We start from the raw sequence: 26985 nt of genomic DNA on the forward strand, positions 1-26985 counted from the left end.
ATGTTATCCGGCCCCCGACCGGTGTTGCATGGGAGGGGACGCGAATCTTCGCGTCACTTGGTGTTGTTGGGGGCTTGGGAGCCTCTGGGGGTGGACCCCCGACCTCTCCCTTTGCCCCAGCGCTGGCCTCTTTGGCTGTACTGCCCACTATTGGTCTGGTAATTGGTGGCAGGGTACTGTTGCTGCTGATTCTGCTGTTGGCGTTGGCCACGAAAAAAGCGTTTGTTGCCATAGCCGCGGCTGGTAGTGGGCTTAGAGATCTGGTCAAGAGTTTTGATAGTATCGAACTCTTTTTTAGCCATCTCCAGAGCCTCATCCACCGCTTTCCCGAAGAGGTTTGTGTCTTCAACAGGTTTATTTATTAAAGACGCCTGTGTCTCCGATTTGAACCCTGAGTTGCGCAGCCATACATGGTGTTTTAGGAGTATTCCCTGAACCAGGGAACGTCCCGCTGTCTCTGCAGCATCCAGAGAGTTCTTTACAATACTCTGGTTGACCTGGGTTCCTTCGCCAATAGTTGATAGCAGGCGTGTACGTAGTGGTTCCGGCGCTTCTTAGGCATCTTTGCGCAGTTTGGCCCACTGCGCGTCCGCGTAGCTAGCTAGCAAAGAATTGTTGTTCGCAATTCTTGCCGAAAAGGCAGCCGAGGATGTGACTCTCTTTGCAAGGGCATATAACCTCATGCCCTCCTTGTCAGGTGGTGCCTCACTGGTGGACAGCGGCACCCCTGCCCTCTTCCTTGTATTAGTTACTACAAGGGAATCCAGAATGGAATGTCCCCTGATGTACAGCGGGTCTGAGGGTGAAGGAGTGAAAAGTTTTTCAATTCTTGGATTAACTCCTCCGATTAGTGCGGGTGTGGATAGCGAAGGGATGATTCTTCTCTTCACTGAAGCGAGGAGGGGAATGGTCTGGCTGACTGGGGGTTTCTCCTTAATTACTCTTTCCACAAAGTCTATTTCAGGAGAGATCTCCCCAGTGTCCAGTTCGAAATGTGCTGCTGCTCTGTGCAACATGGCATTGAATGTGGGCTGATCGTCAATGGGAGACTTGTTTCTAACAGGTGAATTGTCAGGAGGATTGAGGTTCAGGACATCAGTGTCCGAATATACTGATGGGGATTGCCAGGGATGAGAAGGTCCTTCTTCTGGATTTTCTCCGAAGCCTTCTCCTACAATGTCTGGGCTGTCTTCCAGACCTTCCTCCTGATTCTGTCCCTCTTCATCGTCCACAAATTCAACCTCCTCCTCCAATTATTGTTCCTCACCAGTGAGGTCATACACCTTATGGAAGCCTGAGGCTGTGTCCTGCTGGGGATTGACTAGTCTCGGATATTTGGCCTTGGGGTCCTCCTGAGGCCCTTCTCTTGTTCTCTTGGGAGTGGGAGGGTTCTGGGTCTTCATAAACCTCTCCATTCTCTCCATGCAGAGATGGAGCCTTTCCATGGTTTCATGGGGTACCCCTGAGCGGTCTAGCGGGGGAAAATTAGTGTCATCTAGCTGAAAACGGCTCGACCTCTCCCATAACGTCGAGGAAAGTGTCCCGTCGCCTTCCTAAAAGCCTTTCGGTGTGCTGGGGGTCCCCCCGACTGAAGGGGGTAGTCCCTGTCTTTCTTCGGGCTTTTTCAGTGTGTCTTTCGACCTCTGCGTAACGCTCGACGTATCTTTCGGCGTACGCTTCTGGGCGTCGGCTACAACGATCCTCGACAAGCTCTCTGCGACTCGTCCGCGGAGGGCTGTGGTTTCGACGTTACGGGTGTCGATCGTTCTACAGCGGCGTGCGCTCTCTGCTGGTGCGCGCCGGCCGATGGTTTGGGGGCGGCGCCCTTAGTTGCCGAAAGCCCAGTCGCTGGTCGCGGCTGCGGTTGCGAGAGGGGCTTCGAACCTGAACGGTCCGAGGAGGCCGCCGGTGGAACCTGCGTCTACTTGGGCGCTGATGCTTTCTTCGTCTTCGACGAAGAAGAGCTATGGGTTGTGTGCATGTGTGGTATCGTGTGCGTCAGTGTCGCCGGGGTGTTCATCCCCATAAGCAGGGCGTGAGCCGAGCCCGTCGGGGCCGGGGACAGACGACGAAGAGCGCGAGCGCTCTTTAGAGGGGTGTACGACTTCCGTAGCGGAGGTCGTGTTATCACGTTCCTCGTCACTGTCGGTGGTAGCAGCGGCGGGTGAAGAATCGGCCTTCGACATAGCGTAGGCTGCCCACCTCTTGACCCTACGGTCTTTTAGAGTCTTTGGCTTCAGAAGCCGACAAGCCGTGCAACCCTCCTCTTTGTGATCGAGGGGCAAGCAGTGGTTACACCGTGAATGCTTGTCCTTCCAAGTAAACTTGCCCTTGCAAAGTGGGCAAAACCTAAAGGGTGTCCTCTCCATAGCCGAGGCAATAAATCGTGATAACGACCCCAAGGGAAAGGAAGGGGAAAAGGAAAGGCATTCTCAGAAAAGAACCAGAGATGTCCCACGACCCCACTCTCCCTACTGTATTTGGCCTGCAAGGCCAGGCCACGTGTTTGGCAACGCCGAAGGATCTCCTCCGCTCGTCCCCTCCGTCGAAGATCTTGCTTGGCGGAGACAGCTTCACAACTGCGTCGAGGGAGGGATCGATATGTTATATATTAAATAGGAAAACGACCAAAGGTCGAGGAGATGGAATCTGCAATGTCTCTCGAGGAGCTCCGCGTAAAGGCGACCAGTAGCTGGGCGGAAAAAAACAATCTGAGGGACCTCGACGCGTGAGGGATTGTGGGTACAACGCACGTCACTATAGGGATAGTATTTCAGACACGCCTTGTCGACGTCCCTTTTCGACTACGAAAAACAAAATGCAATACTCCGCAGTGACCACTGGATGTCGGACCTATGCACAGCATGGGATTCTAAGCAGATTAACAAACATCAGAAATATATATATGGGTTTTGGGGGGTTTGGCGTTGGGTGGGGGGGTTGCCCCCCACATATATGGTACAATTGACCGTCACAATTCGGTCAATTGTGAAAAGGTCAATTGTCATTCGAACAGTTGTAAAACGAACAATTCGTATACAACCCAACTCTCAGGCCTGCCTGGTGGTTCTTCTGAATGGTGAAAATCCTGGAGTAGAAGCCAAAGCCTCGCTGGGAGGCTAGAACTTCCACTGCCTTGCTCTCTACGAGCGACCAGATCTCCGCTAAAAGAGTTGCTGTCCCAACCTACGGGAGTGGAGGGGAGGAGGGAGGAGAGCCTGGGATAGGAAGGCAGTGCCCAGTGGATACTACGGAGAGGATCCAGGGGTCTGCGAAATTCTGGTGCCAGAATTGTGCATGGAGAGCAAGCCTGCCCCCCACTGGAGACACATGGACCTGAAGGAGCGTGTCATGCCTTCTTTCCCTCGGATGCTGAGGAGGGGGGACTGAAAAAAGCCCTTACCCCCCCCCCCTTTTTTGTTGTTTGCTTAAGTTCGGAGACGGCGAGCGGTCCGGCTGCCTGGAAGCCGTGGAACCCTCCATATGTACGACCCTTATCCAAGCGCTGCTGAGATTGGGTTTACGAATTTGGCGTGGTCTTAGCAAGAATGGATAAAGACTTTGCCATTTGTGAGCTGTTCTTTTTGTCCAGCTCTTCGTCCGTGGAGGAGTGGAAGAGGTCCCCTGCCCCACCCCCCATCGAACGGTATATCTAGAATGCGCTCCTGGACATCCGGGTTGAACTTCATTGCCCAGAGCCAGGCTGTTCTCATGTCCGTGGCAATGCAGATAGCTCAGCCTGAGGTATCGATATGCACCACTGTGGATTCCATGAGGTCATGCGCCACGAGCTTGGGTTCCCCTAGCCCCACCTTAAAGCAAGACTGCCATTGGGAGGGGAGTTCCGGTAGGTAATCCGCGATTTCCCGCCATAACTGTTGGTTGGCGGCCGCCAGCATGGCATCTGCGTTGGCCCGACGCAGGTGCAAGGATGCGTGGAGTAGATCATCTTGCCGTAGGCCTCCAAGATCTTCTCCCTCCTTGCCTAGCAGAGCTGCAGAGGAGGAGGCCGAGGACTGAGGCTTGGAGTATAGTGATGCCGCAGCGATCACCGAGGAGTGTGGCTTAGGAAGGGTCGAGAGCAAGAGTGTTTCCCCCTCCATCTGCCTGTACTTGGCGTCCAGGCGTTGGTTGACCGGCTGGACCGAGTGTGGCTTAAGCCAACCCTTCTTGGCCAGGGGGACTACATCAGTTTGCAGTGGAATCCCCGTGTTGGCAGGGGGGCATCTTGTGAGAACTTCAGCCAGAACCTCCTCTGCCGGCTATGCGACCTCGGGTTGGGGGAGGCCCAGGTACTCCGCCAGGCCAGTAAGACGTTCATGGAAGGCCCTGGCTGAGGATGGCGTGTCCGGATCCTCCTCCTCGTCCGCATCCTGCAGATCTGAAGGATCTTGTGGAGGAGGGGTAGATGGCGCCGGAGGCTGGGGTACAGGGACGGCAGCCGAAGGCGGTGGAGGTTGCGGAGCCGGAGGAGGCGACTGACCAGGGTCTGGGGGCCCCATGAAGGCGTCTGTGGTGCCTGTAGCATGGTGGGGAGGACTTCCCTGACTGCGTCTTTGACAATAACCCACATCTGAGGGGATCTCATGAGGCTGAGAAACTTCTCGAAGAGAGCACTTCCTCACTTGCCAAAGAGGTGGCAGGGGGTACCGACAGAGTAGAGGGGGGCTGCTGGACGCGCTGCGTACCCAGTCGTATGGACGCAAAGGAAAGTTGCCCTGCGCAAATGAAGGGAAGACTGTAGGCCACATACCTGGTTGGGGCCAGTCCCACCTCGACACTCATTCTTCGCCGAATTTGTAGAATGGAGTCGGACGGGTGCCCCTTTCTGGCGTGGCCATTTTGTCGACCTGCCTACCACGTGCCTGTGATGTGTTGCTTGGCCCGCTGGGCCCAGCCCAAGACTCTTGCGTGTGGATCACGAGGCCTACCCTGCTCCTCGGGCCACGACCTGGGGGTCAGTAGAGCTGCGTTTAGGCTCCCCCTCGGATGTACTGCCGGTAACAGGGCGTGGCCTCTCGGACGTGTTGCTGGTAATAGGGCGTATCCCCTCGGCCATTTTGCCGGTAACAGGGCGTGGCCCCTCGTGTGTAGACCCGGGACAAGAACCCTCAGGTCCCTCGACGCTGCGCCCGGGAAGATCCAAGGACCCCTCGACCCGAAGGTCGGTAGCTGAAGCAGCCTCGGGGCACGTGCCGGTAGAAGGACCTGGCCGGTCCCGCCCACACGGAAGAGTCCCTGGGAGGAGTCTCCCTTGCAGGGTGCATTAGAAAATATAAGCCCTACCTTGGGCCTGGTTCGATGCTTCACGAAGTTCTTGAGATCCTCAGGAGGCGACCACTGGAAGAGCTCCCTCCAACTGGCTAGTCTGTTCTTCAGCGCCTTCGAGGACAGCGAGTCACACGCCGAACATGATTGCCAACCGTGGTCTGAGCCAAGCAACGTAGGTACATAGAATGGGGTCTGAACCCTGTGGAAGTCGACATGCACAGGGGAGGAGCGGGACGCCTGAGGACAGAGTAGCTGAATGATAGATAAGACAAACAAAAGACAAAGAGAAGAAGTATCCGCACGTTGAATTACATAGCCGAAGCCAAACCCAGGAGAGGAAAAGAGGACTGAGGTGTGGCGCCGGAGGGCAGTGTCAGGGCAGCGCATGCTCCCTGGGCCGCACCCCTGCACGCCTCTAAATTTAAAAAAGGTGAAGAAGGTTTTTAATGGTGAATAAGGTTCCATCTCCCGTCCCTTGGAAGGGACACCCATACCGGATGGAGGAAAGGGAACGGGACGCAAGGGTCCCTGGAATTCTCCATCTGACACTGACACTCGGGCGGCCATACACGACTCCAAACTATCCTTCATTCACTCTTCTTGTCCAATTGGCAGAGATGGAGTCGTCGGACAGCTACTCATCCCATCGCAATGCCTCACAAATCTTCAATGCCACGTCGTCTCCTTCCTCTTTTGAATTCAACATGTCAACTACTACGCTTCATTCGGTTCACATCTCCACCTATCTCCCTCCCGGTTCAACTGGACCATTCTTTGGTTAACTCTTGCAACTACTTGATTCTCTTTCCACTAAACACCACCTCATTCTTTTAGTTGACTTTAATCTTCCCTCTCCAACCATTTTTCAAAAATCTGAACTTCAGTATTTTCTTAGTGACCATGCTCTCCATTCTACACATTACCTACCTACCTACCTACCCACAACAGGGGTAAGTCTTTGGATCTCCTATTCATCTCCACAACTCTCAGCGCAGGGTTAGAAACTGAGGGGAGCTGGGAGCTATTTAGCTCCTTCTAGTAGCCTACAAGAGTCTGGTTAGCTTGACACCAACAGCTACCAGGAGGTAATTTTGGCTCCCCAGACCAACTGATGCCGAAAACACACACCTATGTGAATGTAACTCGGTGCATTTAGAACAAACTATAAATAAAACAGGAGTACACATTTATATAACATTTAAAGCATAAGTGGTCTAGGGAACCTTTGCCCACCTGCATGATTCTTGCTGCACGGTGCATTTAATTTTTCTGGTCTAGTCCTGTGCCGCTAACATTTGATAAGTGACTACGCAACATTCCTTGGTGCTGTGATGTTGCATATGAATATTTTAAATTTTTGCCAAGTAATTCTAGGCCAGACGATGTGTGAGATCCAGTATGCACGTTCTTAGCGACAAGAGATTTGGAGCAGAATGCTGCAGTGGGGAGTGGGTGGGGTGAGAAGAGAGCCACCCCAAGGACACTTTGGAAGGACTGGGCACTGGGAGTTTGCTACCTTGTTAAGATTGCATAATGGAAATGTTTTGGGGTTTCTGTGTTTATGTATATGAAGAGTAATGCCGGAACTAGATGACCAGCTAGGGAGGATACCAGACTTATGTTGAGACATGGCTTGTTGACATGGTTATAAACATGGAGGGTGGTGGATGGTAGTTTGGGCCATATTTGCAGACTGGTCCTGACTGCAAATGTAGGACTTGTTTTTTAGTCTTCCTTCTGTACATGATGTGCCCTCTGGGCTTGGTTGTAATGTGAATCAATTTATAAATCAAGTTAACAAAAAAAAAACCATAAGGGGCCATAAATAATGGACAAAATTGGAAGTTTACATTTTACGTGGCAGGTAGATTTGCCAAAGAGTTTGCATTAGCTCCTTGTTCCAGCAGAGCTTCTTTTAGCTCCAGTTTATCCAATCTTAATTCAAATCCCTGTCAGCCACTACGACTGGCACACCCATCCCTACCTGATCACTCCATTGGTTCCACCATCATTTCCTTTCCACCATCGGACCTCTCCTCAGCACTTGCCTCCCCTATTACTAAAATTAAACTTTCTGCCATTCCTTCCTTTCTCTGACATACAGTTCTCACTCTCCTCCTTCACACCTAATGCCTCTTTCACTAACACTGCCTTCTCCAGCGTCCAATCCCTACTTAATTCTCCTCTCACTTCACGCTGCTAACTTTCACCCCTAAGTGTCAGCATCCAGAAACATGGGTTACACCATTCATACATACTCAACAGAGACATGCGTCGGCTGCTGTGCAAATGGAGGTGTACCCACCCACATGAGGACCTGCAACTCTACCTCTCTGCCCTGAACTCGAAATAATCTCTTGATAGAGCGAAAAAGGGAACTCTACTTCACCCGTTGACTGTCACTCCAACCATCCTCGCCAGCTACAGGGCTTCCTACACTTACTCCTCCTAAACCTGATTATCTGCTCCACTCGCACAGCTAATGGATGGCCTAGCGGAATACTTTGCTGTAAAGATTACTGAAATTAGAGACTTATGACCTTCCTCCTCATTCATTCTACACTCCGCCTACTCTACCATCATCCTCTGCCTCCATCTCCCACTTTAGTTTCACTAATACGGACATGGCCCTATCTCTACTGGCGAAGGATAACCCCTCCTGTGCCCCATCAGACCATCTTGCTCCTCAGCTAGTCAAACCAAATGCCCCTTTAGTGGTCTTTCATCTCACTGAACTCTTCAACATGTCCTTTGACGCTGCTAGCTTTCCCTCTATTTTCAAAACGGCCACAGTCATCCCTCGTCCTAAAAAAGCAAGGGGCTGACCCAAACCGACCGGCTAACATGACACTGTGTCTCTTCTGCTGCACCAACCATCTTACACATTTGAAGACAACCACAACTTCGAGATCCCATACAAGTAGGTTTCCGCTCCCGTCACTCTACAGAAACTGCTCTGATGAATGTCTCCAACATCAGCGCCTCTGCTAAGCACTCCAACCTATCCTCCATCCTAATTCTCCTTGATCAGTTTGCTGCCTTTGACTAAGTTGATCACGGATATCCTTAATACTCTCTCTTCTTAGGATCCGTGATCAAGCTCATGGATTGAATCCTATCTGGCACCTCCCAATTTGCCATCTCCTGGAGCAGCAACACCTCTCGACTCACTCCTCAAACTGTTTGTGTTCCACAAGGCTCGGTCTTTGGTCCTCTCTGCTTTACACTCTACACCTCTGCTCTTGGGGTACTAATCTCCTTTCGGTTCTCATACCAACTCTTCGCAGACAACACCCAAATTCATCTTCACTTTTCTTGAACTCTGCACTGATCGCTCCATCAACATTTCCAACTATGTTAATATTTGATGGCTTTTCACACTCTGTTAAACTTCCCCAAAACAGAGATGCTTTTCTTCCCTGCCAAATATTTTCGCATCTCTTCCCCTGCCTATCCAGTTCCCACCTGACAATTCCTAATCTACGTCAGCTTCCTCCATGACCCGTCTCTACCTTCAGCTCCAAAACAGCAAAAGCAGCTTGCCTCACTTTCTATGCCTCCACTCTGGCACTTCATCCATCATAGTCACATCCCTAACACAGCTGGCCGTATCGCCTACCAGCACTTAAACATGTCTAATGTTTGTTGTCCTTAATCCATGTATGTCCACCCAGGCAACTGGGGAGCAGGTGTAAGTGGATCTAGGTCACCTGGCCTAAGCCCCGCCCACCTGGTGCCTTCCTGGTTGCCGCTCTTTCACCACTTAGCAAGCCCCACCCACCTGGTGCCTTCCTGCTTGCCGCTCCTCTTCACTACTTGCAAGCCCCGCCCACCTGGTGCCTTCCTGGTTGCCACTCCTTTTCACCACTTAGCAAGCCCCGCCCACCTGGTGCCTTCCTGGTTGCCGCTCCTTTTCACCACTTAGCAAGACCCGCCCACCTGGTGCCTTCCTGCTTGCCACTCTTTTTCTTACTTAAAGACCTCCAGCCTCTTCTCCTTTGCAGCTGGGGAGCAGGTGTAAGTGGATCTAGGTCACCTAGCCCAAGCACCACTCACCTTCTTGGCCCTGCCTCTTCCTTCCTGCTCATAACTATTAGCAGTCAAAGAAAAGGGAAATTCCTGTTTGGACCAGGAGGATCCAGGAGGATCCAGGGTCCGACCCCCTGCTCAGACAGCAGGTAAGCATGCACCAACATGTGTTTACACCCTCATTCCCCACAGGCCATCCCCACCCTCTCTAGTCCCCCTGTGTTGTTCCCTTGTGCCCCGCCTTCCTGCACACAAGAGTCTGTCCTGATACATTCTGGTTTCACCATCACAGTCTTGCGGCCAATGCTGGATTTTACTTTTATGGACTTCATTGATTCACGGTGCGTCACCCTTTCTCAACTCTCATGCTGGACTTCCTTTGCATCTTGTACTCATGGTGGCCCTGAATCATGCTGTTCCCATCTTCATCTTGTATCCAGACTTGCAACATTATGTGTTACTACTGACTTCTGCAATTGTATTCGCTCTCCCCTCTTGCTTCTCCATGCTTTTTGACTGCTTACTCTGTTCTGTCCTCCTCTCCCCCTCCTTTTTCCTATCTCCTCCCCTTACTTTCTCCTATGCATTTACTCTATCAGAATTGTCCCTGGACCTAGCATGATAGCAACCTCGTCTGTCGCTCCCCCATCCCCTTACTGTCTCCCCCATCCCCTTACTGTCCCCCCCCCTCCTCCCTCCAGCACTATCTGAAACGTTGTCAGGCCTAGTACGATAGTCGCTTGTTTTGGTCACCTCCTCCCTTTCTGCACCCCTCTCCCTCACCTTCAGAAATGTCATCAGGCCTAGTACGGTAGTCGCCTGTCTGTTTCCATTTCCTTCCCACTCTCCCGCTCCCTTCCTTATCTATGTCTTAGCACTTGCACTATCTGAAATGTCGTCAGGCCGAGTACGATAGTTAATTTCACATCCTTACTGTTCATGGCCTGTAAGAATGTTGTCGTATTTTCCCTTGTTCCCTCCCTTGCCTTGAAGCGCTTTGAAACACTGTGTATAGGAGCTATATAAACTATCATATCATATTGTCTGTGGTGACTCATTTACTCCCCGTGTCCCCACAACCTAGTCCAAATGTCACTCAAACTCACCCCATTGTAAGAAGCTCACTTCGTCCCATCAATTGTGGTTTCTTATCCATTGTACGTTCTTTTGTGACAAAAGATCATGGTTCCTCCCTGTACAGATCACCAAATACCAATAAAAGAAAGCTATATATCAAATCATATCCATGCTTTTACTGGAATCGTTTGGTACCAAAGTTGAAAGAAAATCTACCAACTACTCTCATTCCACAAGCACACAACTAACATTTATATTCAGAACAAATAGTGAAAGTAATACATAAGAATTCTGAAACGTATATACCATCCTAAGTGAACTATTCAATTATACACACATATATATATACATTAATCTCCACTCCTTAATTCATTAATACAATTTTAACACATTTTAAAAGTCCTAATTTCGTGGTTTACCAACTTGTTTGAACATTGACTGGCTACATTATTTACATGGCACTGTATTGCTCATTGTCCATATTTAATCAGTCATTGTTATTTACATTGGTACAGCCTTATCTTATAACGTAAATCATCTATCTAGATGAATGTATTAAACTACTAAAAAAACAAATCCAAAAGGCTGCTTTTGTTTGATAGTTATTCCCCAATTAATAAATGCTTCAATGCAGCAAATGTGCATTTCCATTTGTGGATCAAATTAAAAACAGAAACTACATCCAAGTCTTCATCTGTTCATCGCCTGTGAAAGGACAATGAAGACTGATATAAACATCTATTTGGAATGTCCAACTGTCACTTAAATAATGGCAACACATTTCAGAGCTATAATTCCGGATACTAAGGGTCAAATGCTTTATACACAGATGGTTTTATATAGTGCACTACAAAATTTTAAAGACGTCTACAAAAGAACAAGTTACTTACCAAATGTAACGTTCTTTCGACTGGATGTTCCTCCCACATATTCCTCTTCTTAGATAAACTGCCAGCTTGCTGCTTCTTTCTTCGGAAAAAAGTTCGCCAGTGGGCGCTGTGCTCGAGGCCGGGTAGCTTTAGTTCCTCGAGGGCCGCCGTCGAGTGTCGACGTCATCCGTAGTATAAAGTGCTCGAGCGTGCCCGTTTGGTCTCAGTTGTTTTTTTTTCGGTGCTAATGGTCGCATCAGTTGTATCAGGCATCGAAGGATGTCAGACTCTTAAGGAAGTACAAGTGCAAAAAGTGTAAAAACTGTACAGAGGGGTAGATTGGTAGGGTCGATGAGGAATACGTGGGAGGAACATCCAGTCGAAAGAATGTTACAGTTGGTAAGTAACTTGTTCTACGAATGGATTGTGTCATCCCATGAATTCCTCATCTTAGATAGACTCCCACAGCAGTAGCAATTTGGAGGAGGGAGTACCAGAGATTTTAATTATGTACTGAATGAAGGACGGCTTTTGAAAAAAGGCCTCCTTGGTAAGAGGTGGAGCCTAAATGTTTTACAAAGGTGTGCATGGATGACCAGGTGGCCGCTGCACAAGTGTCTTGCACAGGAACACCTCTCTGAAAAGCTGTGGAAGGGGCTATGCCCCTGGTTGAATGAGCACTTAATTCATCTGGAGGCTCTTTCCCAGCCAACCTGTAACATTCAGATATTGCTAGGATTATTCATCTGGATAAGGTTTGTTTGGACACACCAAGGCCCAATTTGTGTCCAGTGTAACTGACAAATAACTGATCAGTTTGTCTAAATCTTTCAAGTCTAGAGATATAGAAGCAGAGAGCCCTTTTAGGGTCCAGCCTGTGGAACCTTTCCTCCTCTTTCCTAGCGTGTGGAGGAGGGTAAAAGGAAGGTAAAGTAATATTTTGTGACAGATGGAAATCTGAAACCATTTTAGGTAAGAAAAAAGGTTTGACCTTTAAAATAACTATCCTTGTGGAAAATAGTGTGAGGAGGCTTACAAGAGCGCCTGCAACTCACTCACCCTGCGGGCTGAAGTTAAAGCCACTAGTTAAACAGTTTTAAAAGTTAGGAGCCTTAAAGGGCAAGAATGTAAAGGCTTACACATAAGACATTTTAAAACTAAATTTAAGTCCCAAATGGGAACCTGAAAAGGTGTCGGAGGGAACACATTTGTTAACTCTTTAAGAAATTGGACAACTAAAGGCATCTTTAAATATGAAACTTCTTCTGAGGAACGCTTGAAGATAGATAGTGCTGCTAAATATCCTTTAATAGTACCAACTTGGAGCCCCGAGTTGGCCAAATGTAAAAGAAATTGAGTGCTACATTGAAAAGGATCCACATTCTTATCCCTGCACCAGCTACTGAATTTCTTCCAACGACACCGGTACAAGGATTTTGTTGCTGGTTTTCTAGCTGAAAGCAAAATTTCCATAACGTCGTCCGGAAGGTCCCAATCCTTATATCTCAGCCTCTCAGAAGCCAAGCATGAAGGCTCAGAGCTTTGACCTCTAGATGGAGAACTTTACCTTCCCTTTGTGAGAGGAGATACTCTCTTTGTAGAAGACTTATTGGAGGGCAGATGGACATGTCCAGACGGTCCGGGTTTCTCAACCTGATTACTTCAGGAATCACAGGGACTGGAGGGAACGCGTATAGGAGTGGAAATATCCAATCCACAATGAACATGTCCCTTAGAGCTCCTCTCGGGGTAAATTACCTTGAGCAGTACCGTTCAAACTTTTGGTTGGTACCAGTCACAAACAGATCCACTTGAGTGGTTCCCCAAAGGGCGAAGATATGTGTCCGCCCGCTCCTCAAAAAACCCTCACTTGATCCAGCCATCCCGACAAACTACAGGCCAATCACCAATGTCCCCTTCCTACTGAAAATTCTGGATAAAGCAGCCTACCTGCAAATACAGAAATTTCTAGAGGACAACCATCTCCTTGGCCTTAGGCAATCAGGGTTCAGGCCACGGCATGAAACCGAAACAGCTCTCCTTGACCTGAAGAATCAAATTGATGACCTCAGAAACTCAGGCAAGCCTGCACTCCTCTTGCTCCTCGACCTGTCGGCTGCATTTGACTTAGTCAACCACAAAACTCTATGCCAGCATCTATCCTCAATAGCTAACTTCTCAGACAATGCCTGCAAATGGATAGAATCATTCTTAAAAGACAGATCTATGAAGGTCTTCTCAGACTCCTCTTCTGCCGACCCCAGCACCATCAAGTGTGGCGTCCCGCAAGGCTCCTGCACGGCCCCCACCCTTTACAACCTCTTTACGAGGCCCCTGTTCAAAATCCTTGACTCCATGGGCATCTCGTATACAAATTATGCGGATGACACCCAGGTACTTATCCCCCTCTCAGGTGATTACGCATCTGACCAAAATACCTTAAACTCAATCTACTCAATTCAAACTTGGATGGCAGAAAACTGGCTCTGCCTTAATAGTGACAAAACTGAGCTCCTGCTGGTTGGCTCGCCATCCACCCTAAATAAAATGAACAAACAGTACTCCTCCTTCGTCATGGACAGTATCCCCATCACTGTTTCCCAGTCCATCAAAACCCTTGGCGTGTACCTTGAACCTGACATGTCCATGAACAAACGGGTCAATGCCATAACCTCCACATCCACCTACTACTCCAAACTCATCAATGCAACCCGACCATTCCTGTCCCAACAAACCTGTCACCATCGCTAGAGCCATCATTGGTTCGAGACTCGACTACTGTAATGCCCTATTCAATGGTACCACTGCCAGAATACCAAACTGCTCAGAATAACGCGCTTAGAGCCGCCACAGGCCTCTCGCGCAAAGACCATATCTCTGAAATCAGAAGACAAGTCCACTGGCTTCATGTCAAGCAAAGAATTATCTTCAAAGCCTTGGCCTTGACTCACAAATGTCTCCATGACCTTGCTCCTCCTTACCTAAACCGCAGGATCACCAAACCTGTCTCTCAAAAACCATCTAGATTACAATACTCTAACCTCCTGTCTGTCCCTAGCACTCACAAAGCGCGTGCGGGCGGCTCCAGCTTCCCTTCAGTTGCCCCTACCCTTTGGAATGCGCTCCCTCCGCACCTCAGAGCCATTGAATCCCACACTGTATTCCGCAAAGCCATCAAGACTAACCTCTTTGTTTGAGTTCTCAAAACCTACCTGCAACGCACTGTAACATGTAACTACCGAAATGTTTTCAAGTATTTTTCTACGGCTGCTTCACTGTAACCCTCAAGTAAGCATTCTTAACCTCTGCACCAGCGCCTCGATGTCTGCGGGCTGTTTGTGCGCTTTACAAATTCAAATAAATAAAAAAATAAATATCTTGAAGGATTTCCTAAGCTAGTTCCCATTCGTAGGAGACTGCTCTGCCTGCTCAGAGCATCTGCCGCCGTGTTTTTCTCTCTAGCTAGATGAATTGCCGATAAAAAGATTCCTTCTTGCATTGCCCAGAACCAGAGCTGCATTGCTTCTCTGCACAGTGGGAGTGATTGTACGCCTCCTCTTTTGTTGAGGTAATACATGGCCACTGTGTTGTCCGTCATTATCAGGACATTCTTTCCCTGTACAGAGGGTAGGAAGGCCTTCAGCGCTAGTCTGATTGCCCTGAGCTCCAAAAGGCTGATGTGTAGTTTGGACTCCGATGGAGACCAACGACCGCTGATTTTCAGATCAATGCTGTGGGCTCCCCACCCCGTGAGTGAGGCATCCGTCACTACCGTTATCTCTGGCCATGGTTGCCAAAACTGTTCCCCATTGAGGATATTCTCCTTGCAAGCCCACCATAGAAGATCTTGAGATACTTTGGCCGAGACTTGCAGAAAATCTGACATCTCCCCCGAAAACTGGGACCATTGACTCCTGAGGGCCCATTGAAGGGATCTCATCCTCAGTCGAGCCTCTGGCACCAGAAAAATGCAGGATGCCATGAGGCCTAGCAACCTTAAAAAGTCGAAAGCCGGTAAATGTTGGGCATTTGGAAACTTCATTACCATCTGCAGAATGTGGTGAGCTCTCTCCTCGGGATGCAAGGCTTTCCCTGAGGTAGTATCCAGGACTGCTCCGATGAATTGGAGTCTTTGGCTTGGAATCATTTGTGACTTCTTGTAATTGAGGGAGAAGCCCAGTCTGTGTAAGAAGTGGCAGGTCATGGTCAAATGTTCCTGGGCTTGTTCGGGTGAACTGATTAGCCAATCGTCCAGGTAAGGGAAGACATGAATCCCTCCTCTCCTGAGACTTATTACCACTACAGCCATCAGCTTGGTGAAAACCCTCGGGGTGGAGGTCAGCCCAAATGGCAGAACTCAAAACTGATACTGAGATCCACCAATTGCAAACCTCAGGTACTTTCTGTGCTTGAGATGGATTGGCACATGAAAGTAAGCATCCTGAAGGTCCAATGAAACCAGCCAGTCCTGAAGCTGAACAGCCTGAAAGATTTGAGAAAGGGTCACCATCTTGAACTTGTCCTTCCTGAGGAACTTGTTCAAGTTTCTTAAGTCCAAGATGGGTCTCAACCCTCTGTCTTTTTTGGGGATGAGAAAATAAGGGGAGTACCAACCCTTGTTCCTCTCCGCTACAGGTACATGTTCTATTGCACCTTTCTCTAGCAGTGCTAAAATCTCCTGCACAAGGAGCAGGTCTGGAATTTTTACAGAATTGGCTCCCGGTGGATGATCTTGAGGTCTTTGATGAAAAACAAGGCAGTAACCATGGGTCACGATCTCTAGTGCCCAGGCATCTGACGTAATGCCCTGCCATTCATCAGATACCAAATGATTCTGCCTCCCACTGGGGTTTTGTGGACTAAGACCGCAAAGTGGCTTTGCAGCGGATGCAGCAGTGGCTGAGGAGGTAGTAGTCACTGCTGTGGCTGATCTAGCACCTCTCCCTTCTCCACCACGAAAGGGTTTTCTCTGTTGGCCTCTGACTGGCCTGCCCCCTCCCTTTTCCAAAGGAGGAATAGAAGCGAAAAGGGCGACTCTTCCAGGAAGATGAGCCTGCATAAGAGTGTTGTTGAGGCTGCCTTATAGCGGTGCGGAGTGATTTTGCTGCCACTTTCGAGGTCTGCAGCTTCTCCAAGCTCTCGTCCGCTTTGCTGCCGAACAGCCTCAAGCTGTCAAAGGGCACATTGAGTAACCTGGACTGTACATCAGATGTAAAACCAGATTCTCAGCCAAGCAAATCTGCGTAAAACAGTGCTAACCGCCATGGACCTGCTCACACTATCAGCAGTGCCCAGTCCTGACATGAGGCACTCCTCCATAGCCTACTTTCCATCTCTTACTATCGCCAGGAAACCATCCTGTTCCTCACCCTCCGGGATGTCATCAGCCGCTGCATTCAAGCAGTCCCACAGGGTGTATGTAAATCTAGCTAATGTACAAGTCACATTAGTAGATTTAAGGGCCATACTGCCGAAGTGAACACTTTCCTTGCCCAAGCATCAATCTTTGTATCGTCCTCGTCAGGGGGCATGAAGGGATAAGCAGATTGCTTATTTGCAGTCGCAGCTTGAATCACCAAGGTTTCAGGTGAGGGATGCTTAGACAGATACTCTGGATCTGAAGGTGAAGGTCTGTACTTTCCCACACATTTTTTATTTACAGCTGGTAAAGATTCTGGGATTTCCCAATTTGCCATAATTCTCTTCTGTAGAACTTTGTGGAAAGGAAGGATCGGATCCTTTGGAGGTCCTTCAATAATATATGTCATGTCATCCTGGTCGTAACTCGGGGACACTGTCTTCCACCCCATGAAGTTGATGACTCTTCCCAGGAGGTTCCTATACCCAGATTCTGCATGGTCAGTAGGGTCTGGTCTTTCAAATTCTACCTCAGCAGAGGTATCTAGGCCACTGGCCGATTGTAGGCTGTCATAAAGGTCGGCCATTTTGGTACTTGGGACTATTAATTCTTCAAGAACTTCTCTTGTCCCAAATCTAACACCAGTTGATGTAATTTCTTCAGAGTATTGTTCTTCAAAAATAGAAGACAGATTAAAAAATGTACTGCCTGGGATGAGGATGGAAGATTTTTTCTGGTAAAGGTGGTGGCATTGACCTAGGTTTAAGGTAAATGTTGTTTTGGGTATCGGTATTAGAGATTTCCCCGACAAAGGCGTCGAAGGAATAGACGCTGGCTTCGATATGCTCGAAGGAATACTCAAGGTCATTGAGGAAGGCTTCAATGTTGTCGAGAGAGGCTTCGACACTGTGGTCGAAGGTATCAACGCGATCTCTGGCTTCGACGTAATCAAAGGACGTGTCGAGTCAATTACTGACTTCGGAGACGCCATTTTGTCCTCTGTAAACCTCGATTTGTGAACCAAAGGTTTTTGTCTTGTTTCCTGAGGCGCTGGAGAATCATCCTCCGAGGACGCCCCCGACTTTGTCGGATTTTGCGTGTACAGTTTTAGATTTTCCTCTGTGTTAGGCAGAAACCTGTGCAGTGTCCTTAGGGACCACTACAAAAGATCTAAGACTACAGGTGTTGGCAGTAAACCCACTTGGTAGCAGTCTGTACCACCCAGATTTACCTGGTAGCTGTGGCTGAGCAGTCAGACTTCCCTCAAGAAGAGTTAGGCAGTATGCAAAGTATACACAATAGGTACCCAGATACAATAATACAAGCAAACACTGACCAGAGCTTTGGTATCAAAGTATATAATTATTTATTTAAAAACACAGTTTGAAACACTCCAGCACTCTTATTGTAAAATGTTCTAAACACAATTACTATTGTACTATATACACCCCTTTTCCCTTATCGGATAAATCACAGTAAAACACCACTTATTTTCATACAGAGGTGAGCGCTTAACTAGATTGCACTCTGATAAGTTTGTGAGAAAAGGAGGGAAAAAGACAGAATATCGAAAGGTACACCACTCTAAGATTCAGGAACACTGATAGCAAGGCAGAAGAGCAAAAGTCACTGGTGAGCCGAAGTCCAAAGGCTGGGCCCCCTCTTAGAGAGAGCAGAGCACAAATGCGCCCAAGATCACACAGTTACACTAGGCTTAGAAAGTTTTGCAGAGGGTTCAAAAAGAGTTTAGAGAGGCTTAGGAAAGTTTAGCCAGGGTGTCCCAGGCTAACCCAGGTTCGAAAGCTGGGGGCTAAATCTACCCCGTACAGTCGGTAGCAAGGGAAGCCAGGCGGGACACGGTACCTTAAGTGGGAAAGATCCTCCAGCGGTGGCAGTTGTTCCTGGTAGTGGGTGCAAGTTGCGTCGTCCAGGGGAAGAGAAGATCTCGACTTGGAGGAAAGATGAAGGTCGTTGAACTACCAGGGAAGAAAGCAGCCGCGGAGTCTTCCGGTTAAAGGTGGTACCTTTGATTCGCGGTCGTGGTAAAACGTGGTATCCCGGTTGCCGGGGTGCTTGGCACAGGCAAGGCGGCCACGAGCTACGTCGGGAAGGCGAAAAGACGGTGAAACTGGTTATCCCCACCAGTCAAAGGAAGAAGACTCTCCGGCGGGAGATCTCCTCTGTCGTTGGGAAAAGTGGTGAGACGGTCCAGCAGGGCTCCACCGGTGGTGCCATCGTGGCAGGTCGGCTCAACTTCTCCCTCGTCGGATTGTTAGGTCCTTTGGCGACTTCTGAAGTTCCAGTCCCCAAAGCCCTGCTTTTATGCAGAAAACCCCCATTCACTCAGCCTAGCTGTCACTCAAACATGCTAAGTGATGAGCCGGCCGGCTCACCACTTGGGCCAATCAGGACGGAGTGCGACTTGAGTTGCCTAGGCAACTCAGTCCAGGGTGGCTAAATCCCCCTCCACCCCTCCTAAGTACCCCAGACAGAATGGCACCACTTTGGAGGGCTTCTGTGGAGAAGCCCGCCAAAAAGTGGAACAAAGGGCTCGACTTGGGTTGGAGTCACAGAAGAGACCAACCGGAGAATGAATATTAATTAAATAAACCGGCGGTATGTTCGAGGCTATCGTAATTAAATAAATAAAGATAGTAGCCTCGAACAATGGCAAAATCCCATAGAGAAATATTCGCGGTTGAATATAAAAAGTAGTATCCACTGCCACCAGCCAAAACTCGTTCAGGGGGGACGGAGACGTGCCCCCTCGACTAACAGACCCCGGGGCAATTGAATTGCCCCAGCCAGTACGTCCACAATATGATGGTTTGTACTGGTTCTGTTCAGAATTTAACACTAGTAAAGTCAATAGTGACTTTACATGCCTTGGGAGACAGTAGTCAGTCCTAGGGTATGGAGTCTATATTGGGGGGTCACTATGACACCCCTGTGTCACTGCACTGAGGGTGCGCTGTGTAACACATCACAAAAACATATGAAGCCCTATGGAGTAAAAGACCCCATAGCCCATTAAACACATCTAGATTCAAAGAAACACACTCAGATCATGCCCAAGAGTGAGGGTAAAAGTCTCACTCTTGGCAGGAGAAAAAAATAAACCCCAAAAATCCAGCAAAGCTGCTGGGGGACTCACTAGGTTAGGAAATTCAGCCTAAACAGAGAATTCTACCTAACACTCTGTCACTCATGGAATGGACAGGGGCATGCTCTTCACGCAACTTCTTTGAGGGTGTCGGGGGCGCCTTCTCAAAAATCTTTAGCATTTAAGCCCTAAAAGCCTCCCATTTTTTGGGGGAATTATGCTTAGAAGGACATGAAATTAACCTTCTGTCAGGCGAGGATGAAGACGAGGAAGAAGAGTTGTGACGTTGCTTCTTCTATTTTTTAGATGAAGAGGACGACGATTTCCTCAAGCAACTCTTCGACCTCAACCGCCTCATGATGAGATTTTCTACTCAACTCTCCGAGTCTTTCTGTCTTTCTGTCTTTTTGCAGACTTAAAAGACTCCTCTCCCACCGCTAGCTTACCTTGGCGTTCCTTAAGAGCCTTATTCGACATCGCCTGACACGAATCGCACTCGTCGGCCCGATAGTCAGGGCTGAGGCACCAAAGGCAATAGCGGTGAGGATCCGTAAAGGACATCTTCCTTCCGCACTTTAGACACTTTTTAAAACCCGTCTTGGGTGTGGTAGGAGTTGAAGATGAAGACATTTTCAATGAAAGAACTGACGCGCCGTTTCTAAACACGAAGCAGAAGCTCGGAAAAACGGAACTGAGACCAACGGACGCGCTCGAGCCCTTTATACGACAGATGACGTCGACACTCGACGGCGGCCCTCGAGGGACTAAAGCTATGCGGCCTCCAGATGCAGCCTTAAGGTCGAGAAAGATGGTATACATTTTCAGATTCCTTAAGGCTACATAGTTTTGATGAATCAGAAAAAACAGAAGGCTTGATCTATTGTACTCATACCCGGTTGCAAACCCACTTAATGGTAGCTAATTGCAGATGACGCCTTTGCCCATGATAATAGTGCATGCAAATATTTTCCCAGCTATATCGAGCAATGATAATGGCCTGTAGTTTGCTGGGTTGTCCCTCCCACCTTTCTTATACACTGAGATTATGATAGCCGCTGTCTATGATTTAAGGACTCTGGCGGATTCAGTGACAGCATTAAAGAGAACCCTTTTTTTTCATCCCCTAGGGCATGAGGATGGGACATTGTGTTTTTGTTAGTGTCTGCGCTTACTGCACTCGGCGGCTGGGTCAGGTCCAACTCCTTTTGTCTCAGAGGTGACTGATTGATTGCCACTCGTCTTAGAGCAGGTATCTTTCAATATAGATTTGTGTTTTAGCTTACAGTGATGCGCAGTCTCTCGGTTGCCAGAGGACTTCTCCACAACACAACATGAAGTTGGGTCTTCAAGCTGCATGCTGGATGCAAATCGTTTCCTGCTGGCACTTCAACGTGTGGGTCCTCGAGGCCGCTGTCAATGCGGCGTCCAAAACCGTGCTGTCTAGAGTCTCCACTGATAGAGCAGAATCTGCCTGAGCGGATTCAGATTGTATGGCGTTTGCTGCACAGGTGTTTTTTCCCCGCTTCTTATGGATCGTGGATTTCAATTTCTGGCAATGATCTTCAGTGTGATCTCTTGGAATGTACTTTCCAAAAGAAACGCATTAAGCATATCTGCGCAGGTGGCAGATCATTTTGGTTCCTGGCCCCTACCCTATGGAACACACTACCACTGTATGTCAGGCTTGATCCCTTTCTTACATCCTCTAAACTCTCCTTTTCTCTGAATCTTTTACTTAGTTACACTACATTCTGCGAAACCCACTCTCTGATCATCTGGCTCCGTTAGATTGATTTTATTACCATTTGTGTTTGTCCTTTTTATGTTACAGCACTTTGATGCCCAAGGGCTTTAGCGTTACATAAAAAAAATACAAATAAATATCTGCAAGGAATTTGGACCTGCATACAGCACTGAATTTAAATTGAGTGTAGGGTGACCGGAATCAAGCGTAGCACTGGGAAAGATGGAAAGGAACAGTGGCAAACTCTAGGGGACAACCAATAGTAATAGGGACCTCTCCCACTGTGCCTACTGTATGCCTTAGCGGCGATGTTCATCAACCTGCTTCAAGTACTGTCAGCTTCTTACCGGTGTCGACCACATGTCACTCGGACTCGAAGCAGCGTGATGACGCTAAATGATGGAAACTTTCTCCACTTCACGTACTTGCAGCCAACCAATGGTGGGAAGAAAAATAGAGTATGTTGAAGGATTATGGGTCCCTGTACACGTAGAATAGGGATAATGTGACAGTAACATCCTCGTTAATGCCCCTTTTATCGAATTTAAAAAAGAAGTGATATTCGCAGGCAACCACTAGAAGGCTACCTATGTAAAGCATATGAATCCAAGTAGATCCACAATCCTAAAAAAAATTCTTTAAAATGAAGCCAGAAGAGAGATGGGATGTGAGGCGGGGCACAGCCTCTGGGTGTTGGGCCATGTGCCCACCCAATAACCAGCCATGGTAATGCTAATCTGTCTACAGCCAATCCCACACACTAACTGCCCCCTCCTTGCCCAAACAAACCGCTCCTGGTATATCCTTAAGCTAGCTCTGTGCTTTTATGGGGATGTCAATCTCTAGTCAAGATTAAGAAAGGTAATGGCTAAATTAGAGCTTTAAACAAACTTCTAGTCTAATAATGATATATCCAATAATGCCTTCAGCCACTTAATTTATAATCCATATATGTCCTTGCAGCTGTTCCTTAAACCGAATACCAATTAAAAACAAACATTGGCCGTGCTAAACATTCTGATTCTTGAACATGTATTAAATAGACATTTACCAAGTACTAACAATTTGTCAGCCATTTTATGTCCAGTTAGTATCATTATGGCAGTGCCTGGAAATAAATATCCCACGCATAAACAAAAGCCAAAACTGCTAGCTTTGCAATGTGTGTTGTACTTCTGTAAAGAATATAGTGCTTGGCAATCTTTTGTGTTTGTTAACTGTATTTTACGCCAAATCCTAATCTACTTAAGCCTTGTTACAAGTGGGAGTTTGGTTTAGTGTTCTGTGGTAAACCTTTGCAGGTTTACTAAACTTGGTTCATCAGAACTCTACACCTTGTGAAAATCTCCAAGCATGGTCTCTTCTGCAGTGAAGCACAATCTTTAGGTAGCAGTCTAGCTACTATACTGAGCTGCACCTCAAAAATATCACGTATGATTACTAAGTGTTCTACTAACAGTAAAATTGACGAACATAAAATCCCTTTCCTTCAACACTGCAAGCTTTTTGTTACCAAGATCTTTTTTTCTGGGCATATGTTAGTCTTGGACAAATAAGGCCTTCTAAATGAAGTAATAGACTAGCTAAATTATGGGTGACCTTTGGCCAACCTACGGGCTGAACAGCAACAACTATCCAGTGTACTCCCAATCAGTCTCACCTGGCTTTGTTTCCACAGTCCATCAGGTCTGCGATGTCGTTAAAGGAGGTGACAGCCAGTTTGGAAAGATCCTCCACATAGGGCCCCATTATAGGATGCTCCCGCACTCGAAGGTTGCCTTTACTCTTAGGGTTGAGAAGATCCCGCACCCGCTCACAATAGATTTCCATATAGCTCACCTGAGTATAATTAAAAGAGAATGGAGCCACATCAGCAAAACAGGTTATTTGAATTTTTCTACATAACGACTGTATAATTAGTAACATGAGCTGGAGAAAATGTACAGCTGTTAAATTGGGGTCTGATTCATTTAAACGGCACAATGGCAACGAGGCAAGATTGCAAAGCAATTAAACACAGTCAATTCACTATATGGGCAGTTCTATCATACTCAGATCTTTTTTTCCTACCTTATTCCGCAGTTATCTATAGTAACACAATTGGTACATTTTTACAACCCCATTCAATACAGATGAAAACCAATAAATGGAAAGAAGGATATTATTATAGTATTTATTGAGCGCAGAGCTAGCTTCGGGAAGCAACGGAGCACTTCAATCAACATGGTGAGGGAAGCAAAGAAATAAAGGAGCCTGGAACAAACAGGAGAGGGAAGGGGAGAGGAAGGGGGGGGGGGGCAGGCAATTGTTCAGCAATGGATCTACAAGCAACTGGGGTAGGAAACAGTGGGGATCAGATCACCCATTTTCAGGTATGGTGTGGAGGGTGTGTGGAATGAGGATCCTACATTGTTGAATTTTTTTCCAGAGAACAGCCTGTCCAAGCAGTTTATCAGCTCTACAGTTATTACAGCTATTGACAAGAGGAGAGGTGCCAGAAAAAAAGAGCTGAGGAGAGGCCCATGTGTGTCTTGCAAATCTCTCCCTTCCCCCGCAAGTCATGCGTCTTTAAAATTATGTTGTCGTACTTTATGCTCTAGTCAACTGCATTTGAAGTCTCTCAGGAAGAACGCAGGCTCACAGCAACGGCAAAAACAGGACAAACTCTACCAGGCTATTGCTGGTGTGCTCGAAAGGGACACTGTCCGAGGACCTACGAGGCCTCGTCAACTCAAAATACGAACTCAAGTCCCTACGAACTTCGAGATAGCGCTAGACACCATCCGCTTCAGACTTGACAAGCAGGAAAAGATACCAGTAGCACAATGTCTTGGTTCATAGGACATTCCGCTACCAGCTTCGGCAAGAAGGAAAGATGGGACCACAGGACTACATTGTCTCTATGAAAGGAGATAAAGGGATCCCATGCTGATCTTGACTGCAGCTCACTAATCCTACATGCTGATGTAATTGTTACCAAAAAAGCTCTTTTCCACGACACAAGCCCAAGCTCTACACAAGTCAAGGGTTACAATGGTTGGTGTGCCACTAGGAGCACATTCAGATCCGACGCCAGATGGAAGAAGTAGTCCTTGACAACTGGATTTCATAGGAAAATCTGTCTTTTTTCTTTGGAAACTTAAGCCACGAAGGCCGGCAGATAAGTTATACAGGAGGATGACATGAATTACTCACCATAATAGCATTTCTGATGATTGTATCTGCTTAGATTCACATGCTGTGCATATAGTCCGACATCTAGTGGTAATTGCAGAGCATTGCATCTTTGTTTTGTAGATCAAAAGGGGACATCAACATTGGCGTGACTAACACAATCCGTGACGTGCAGTGTACCCAAAATCCCTCACGCATCGAAGTCCCTCTGGTTGCGTTTTCTCAGCTGTGAGGGAGCCTTATAGTCAGCGTGAGCGAGTACAGAAGAGAGAATGTGTAAGAGGTATATCTATGATCCTTCTGTTCCACGAGGAGAGGAAGGGTGGGCGCATGTAAATTTAAGCAGATACAATCATCAGAAATGCTATTACGGTGATTAATGCATGTCTTCTGATGCTTGTGAATCTGGTTAGAATCACATGCTGTGCATAGATTAGCGAGCAGTACCCAGCGATTGTGGTGAGATGTGTGAAGGAACAGTAGCAAAGAGATGTCTTAGCACTGCTTGTCCCACCTGAGAATCAGACCTAGAGTGTGCATCTAGGAAGTATTGTTGTGGAAAGGTGGGTACAGAACTCTAGGTTGCGGCTTCACAAATGGACTCAAGAGGAACATTTGCAATGAATGCTATGGTAGCCCCTGTGCACCGAGTAGAGTGTGCTCTAGGCGTGAAGGGTAGATTTCTCTTGGCAAGAGTATAACTGTGTGATGCAGTTTACAATCCACTTTGAGATAGCCGATTTGGAGACAGGTTCCCCTTCTCTGCCAGCTGCCTCGAAACAAAGTACTGGTTTGTTTTCCTTAGTGAATTTGTTTTTTGCCATATAATAGAAAACTGCTCTCCTCACATCCAGTTTGTGAAGGTGGGTAGTTCTATGGCTTTGTACACATGGAACTTTGAGATAAATGTAGGCGCAAAGCGTGGGTGTGTGCGCAAAACCACCTTATCTTTGTGAATCGTGACGAATGGGTCCTGAACTGAAAGGGCCTGCAGTTCGCCAACTCTCCTTATAATGGTGATCACCACCAGGTAGGCGGTCTTGTAGGGGAGTGCTTTAAGGATAGCCTCATACATTGGTTCAAAGGGAGGCACATTAGTCTGGTAAGAACACAATTCAAGTCCCATTGGGGAGCTGGGTTGGAAATCGGGGGATGAAGCCTCTATCCCTTCCATAAATACTTTAATTACCAGAATTTTCCCCCACGAAACCTTGCCCTGAGACCTGGGGTACGCCAAAAACGCAGCTAAGTGGACCTTTAGAGAATTGAAAACCAGACCTGAATCCAACAGGTTGGTTAGGTACAGGACAATATGTTTAGGTGTGCATTTAATAGGATTGATGCCCTTACCATTACACCAGATGACAAAGCGCTTCCATTTGCTGGAGTAGCAATGAATGGTTTTCGTGTTTGCGTGCTTCTCCAAGTATGCCCATACATCTTTGAGGGAGTTGGAGGTGCCCAAACTCTATGACCTCAGAAGCCAGGCTGCTAAGTTGAGAGTTTGAGGGCATGGATGTAGTGTTCCCCCTGGTCTTGAGACAGCATGTTTTATGGGCATGGCAGCTTCCTGGGAAGGGAGAATGATATTGCCATGAGATGGGTGAACCAAGGCTGGCGGGCCCACATTGGGGCCACCAGAATCTTCCTGACTGGCTCTTGGTGCATCTTGTGCACTATTCTTTTGAGCAGGGGAATCAGGAGAAAAGAAAAGATGAATTTCCCTGAGCATGTTATCTAGAGACTGTTCCCCTTGCAGCGGTTCTGAGGGTAATCTGGGTAAACAAGTCGACCTCTGGGAAACCCCAGTCTGCAAAGACATTGAGTACAATGTCCCCCCCGTAGGTGCTACTCATGCTCTACGGGTAGAGGGAAGGTTCAGCTGAGTATGTCTTCCAGAAGATCAAGTTCCACTGGAACATGTTGCGACAGGAGGACACTTCTGAGAGCCCACTTCCATACGTTTTAGGACAGATAGGAAAGCCCTAGAGAATGAGTGCCTCCTTGTTTGTGTAAGTAATACATGGCCGTAGTACTGTTTGTGAGGACTAGAACCGTCTTCCCCTGGAGTTGTATTTGGAAGGCCTTCAGGGTCTTCAACACTGCTAGCAGTTCCAACAAGTTTATGTGATTGGATGCCAACACTGGGGACCACACGCTGTGCGTCGTCTGATGAAGGAGGTGAGCCCCCCCCCCACCCTGTCTGAGTTGCGTTTGTAGTGAGAGTGGCTTCTACTACGGGGGTGGTGAAAGTTTTCCCCTGCAGAAGGTTCTCCCTTGACCACCACTGCAGAGACTGAATGAGGGCTGCAGAGACAACCACTAGATCGTCCCACTGGCCTGACACCATTGGCTTGAG

The 26985-nt window shown here is 47.9% G+C and overlaps 1 protein-coding gene across 2 annotated transcripts in view; it reads right to left on the reverse strand.

Moving 5' to 3' along the window:
- KIF1C (kinesin family member 1C) overlaps positions 1-26985 on the reverse strand; it is a 1865342-nt gene that overhangs the window by 1341605 nt on the left and 496752 nt on the right. For both annotated transcript variants that reach the window (XM_069643618.1, XM_069643608.1), the window contains exon 7: positions 23113-23291. In XM_069643618.1, the coding sequence (XP_069499719.1) occupies positions 23113-23291 (179 nt within the window). The remainder of the gene's footprint in view (positions 1-23112; positions 23292-26985) is intronic.

The sequence above is a fragment of the Ambystoma mexicanum genome, chromosome 1p (genome assembly GCF_040938575.1).
Source record: "Ambystoma mexicanum isolate Mex_15411 chromosome 1p, UKY_AmexF1_1, whole genome shotgun sequence".
NCBI lineage: Eukaryota > Metazoa > Chordata > Amphibia > Caudata > Ambystomatidae > Ambystoma > Ambystoma mexicanum.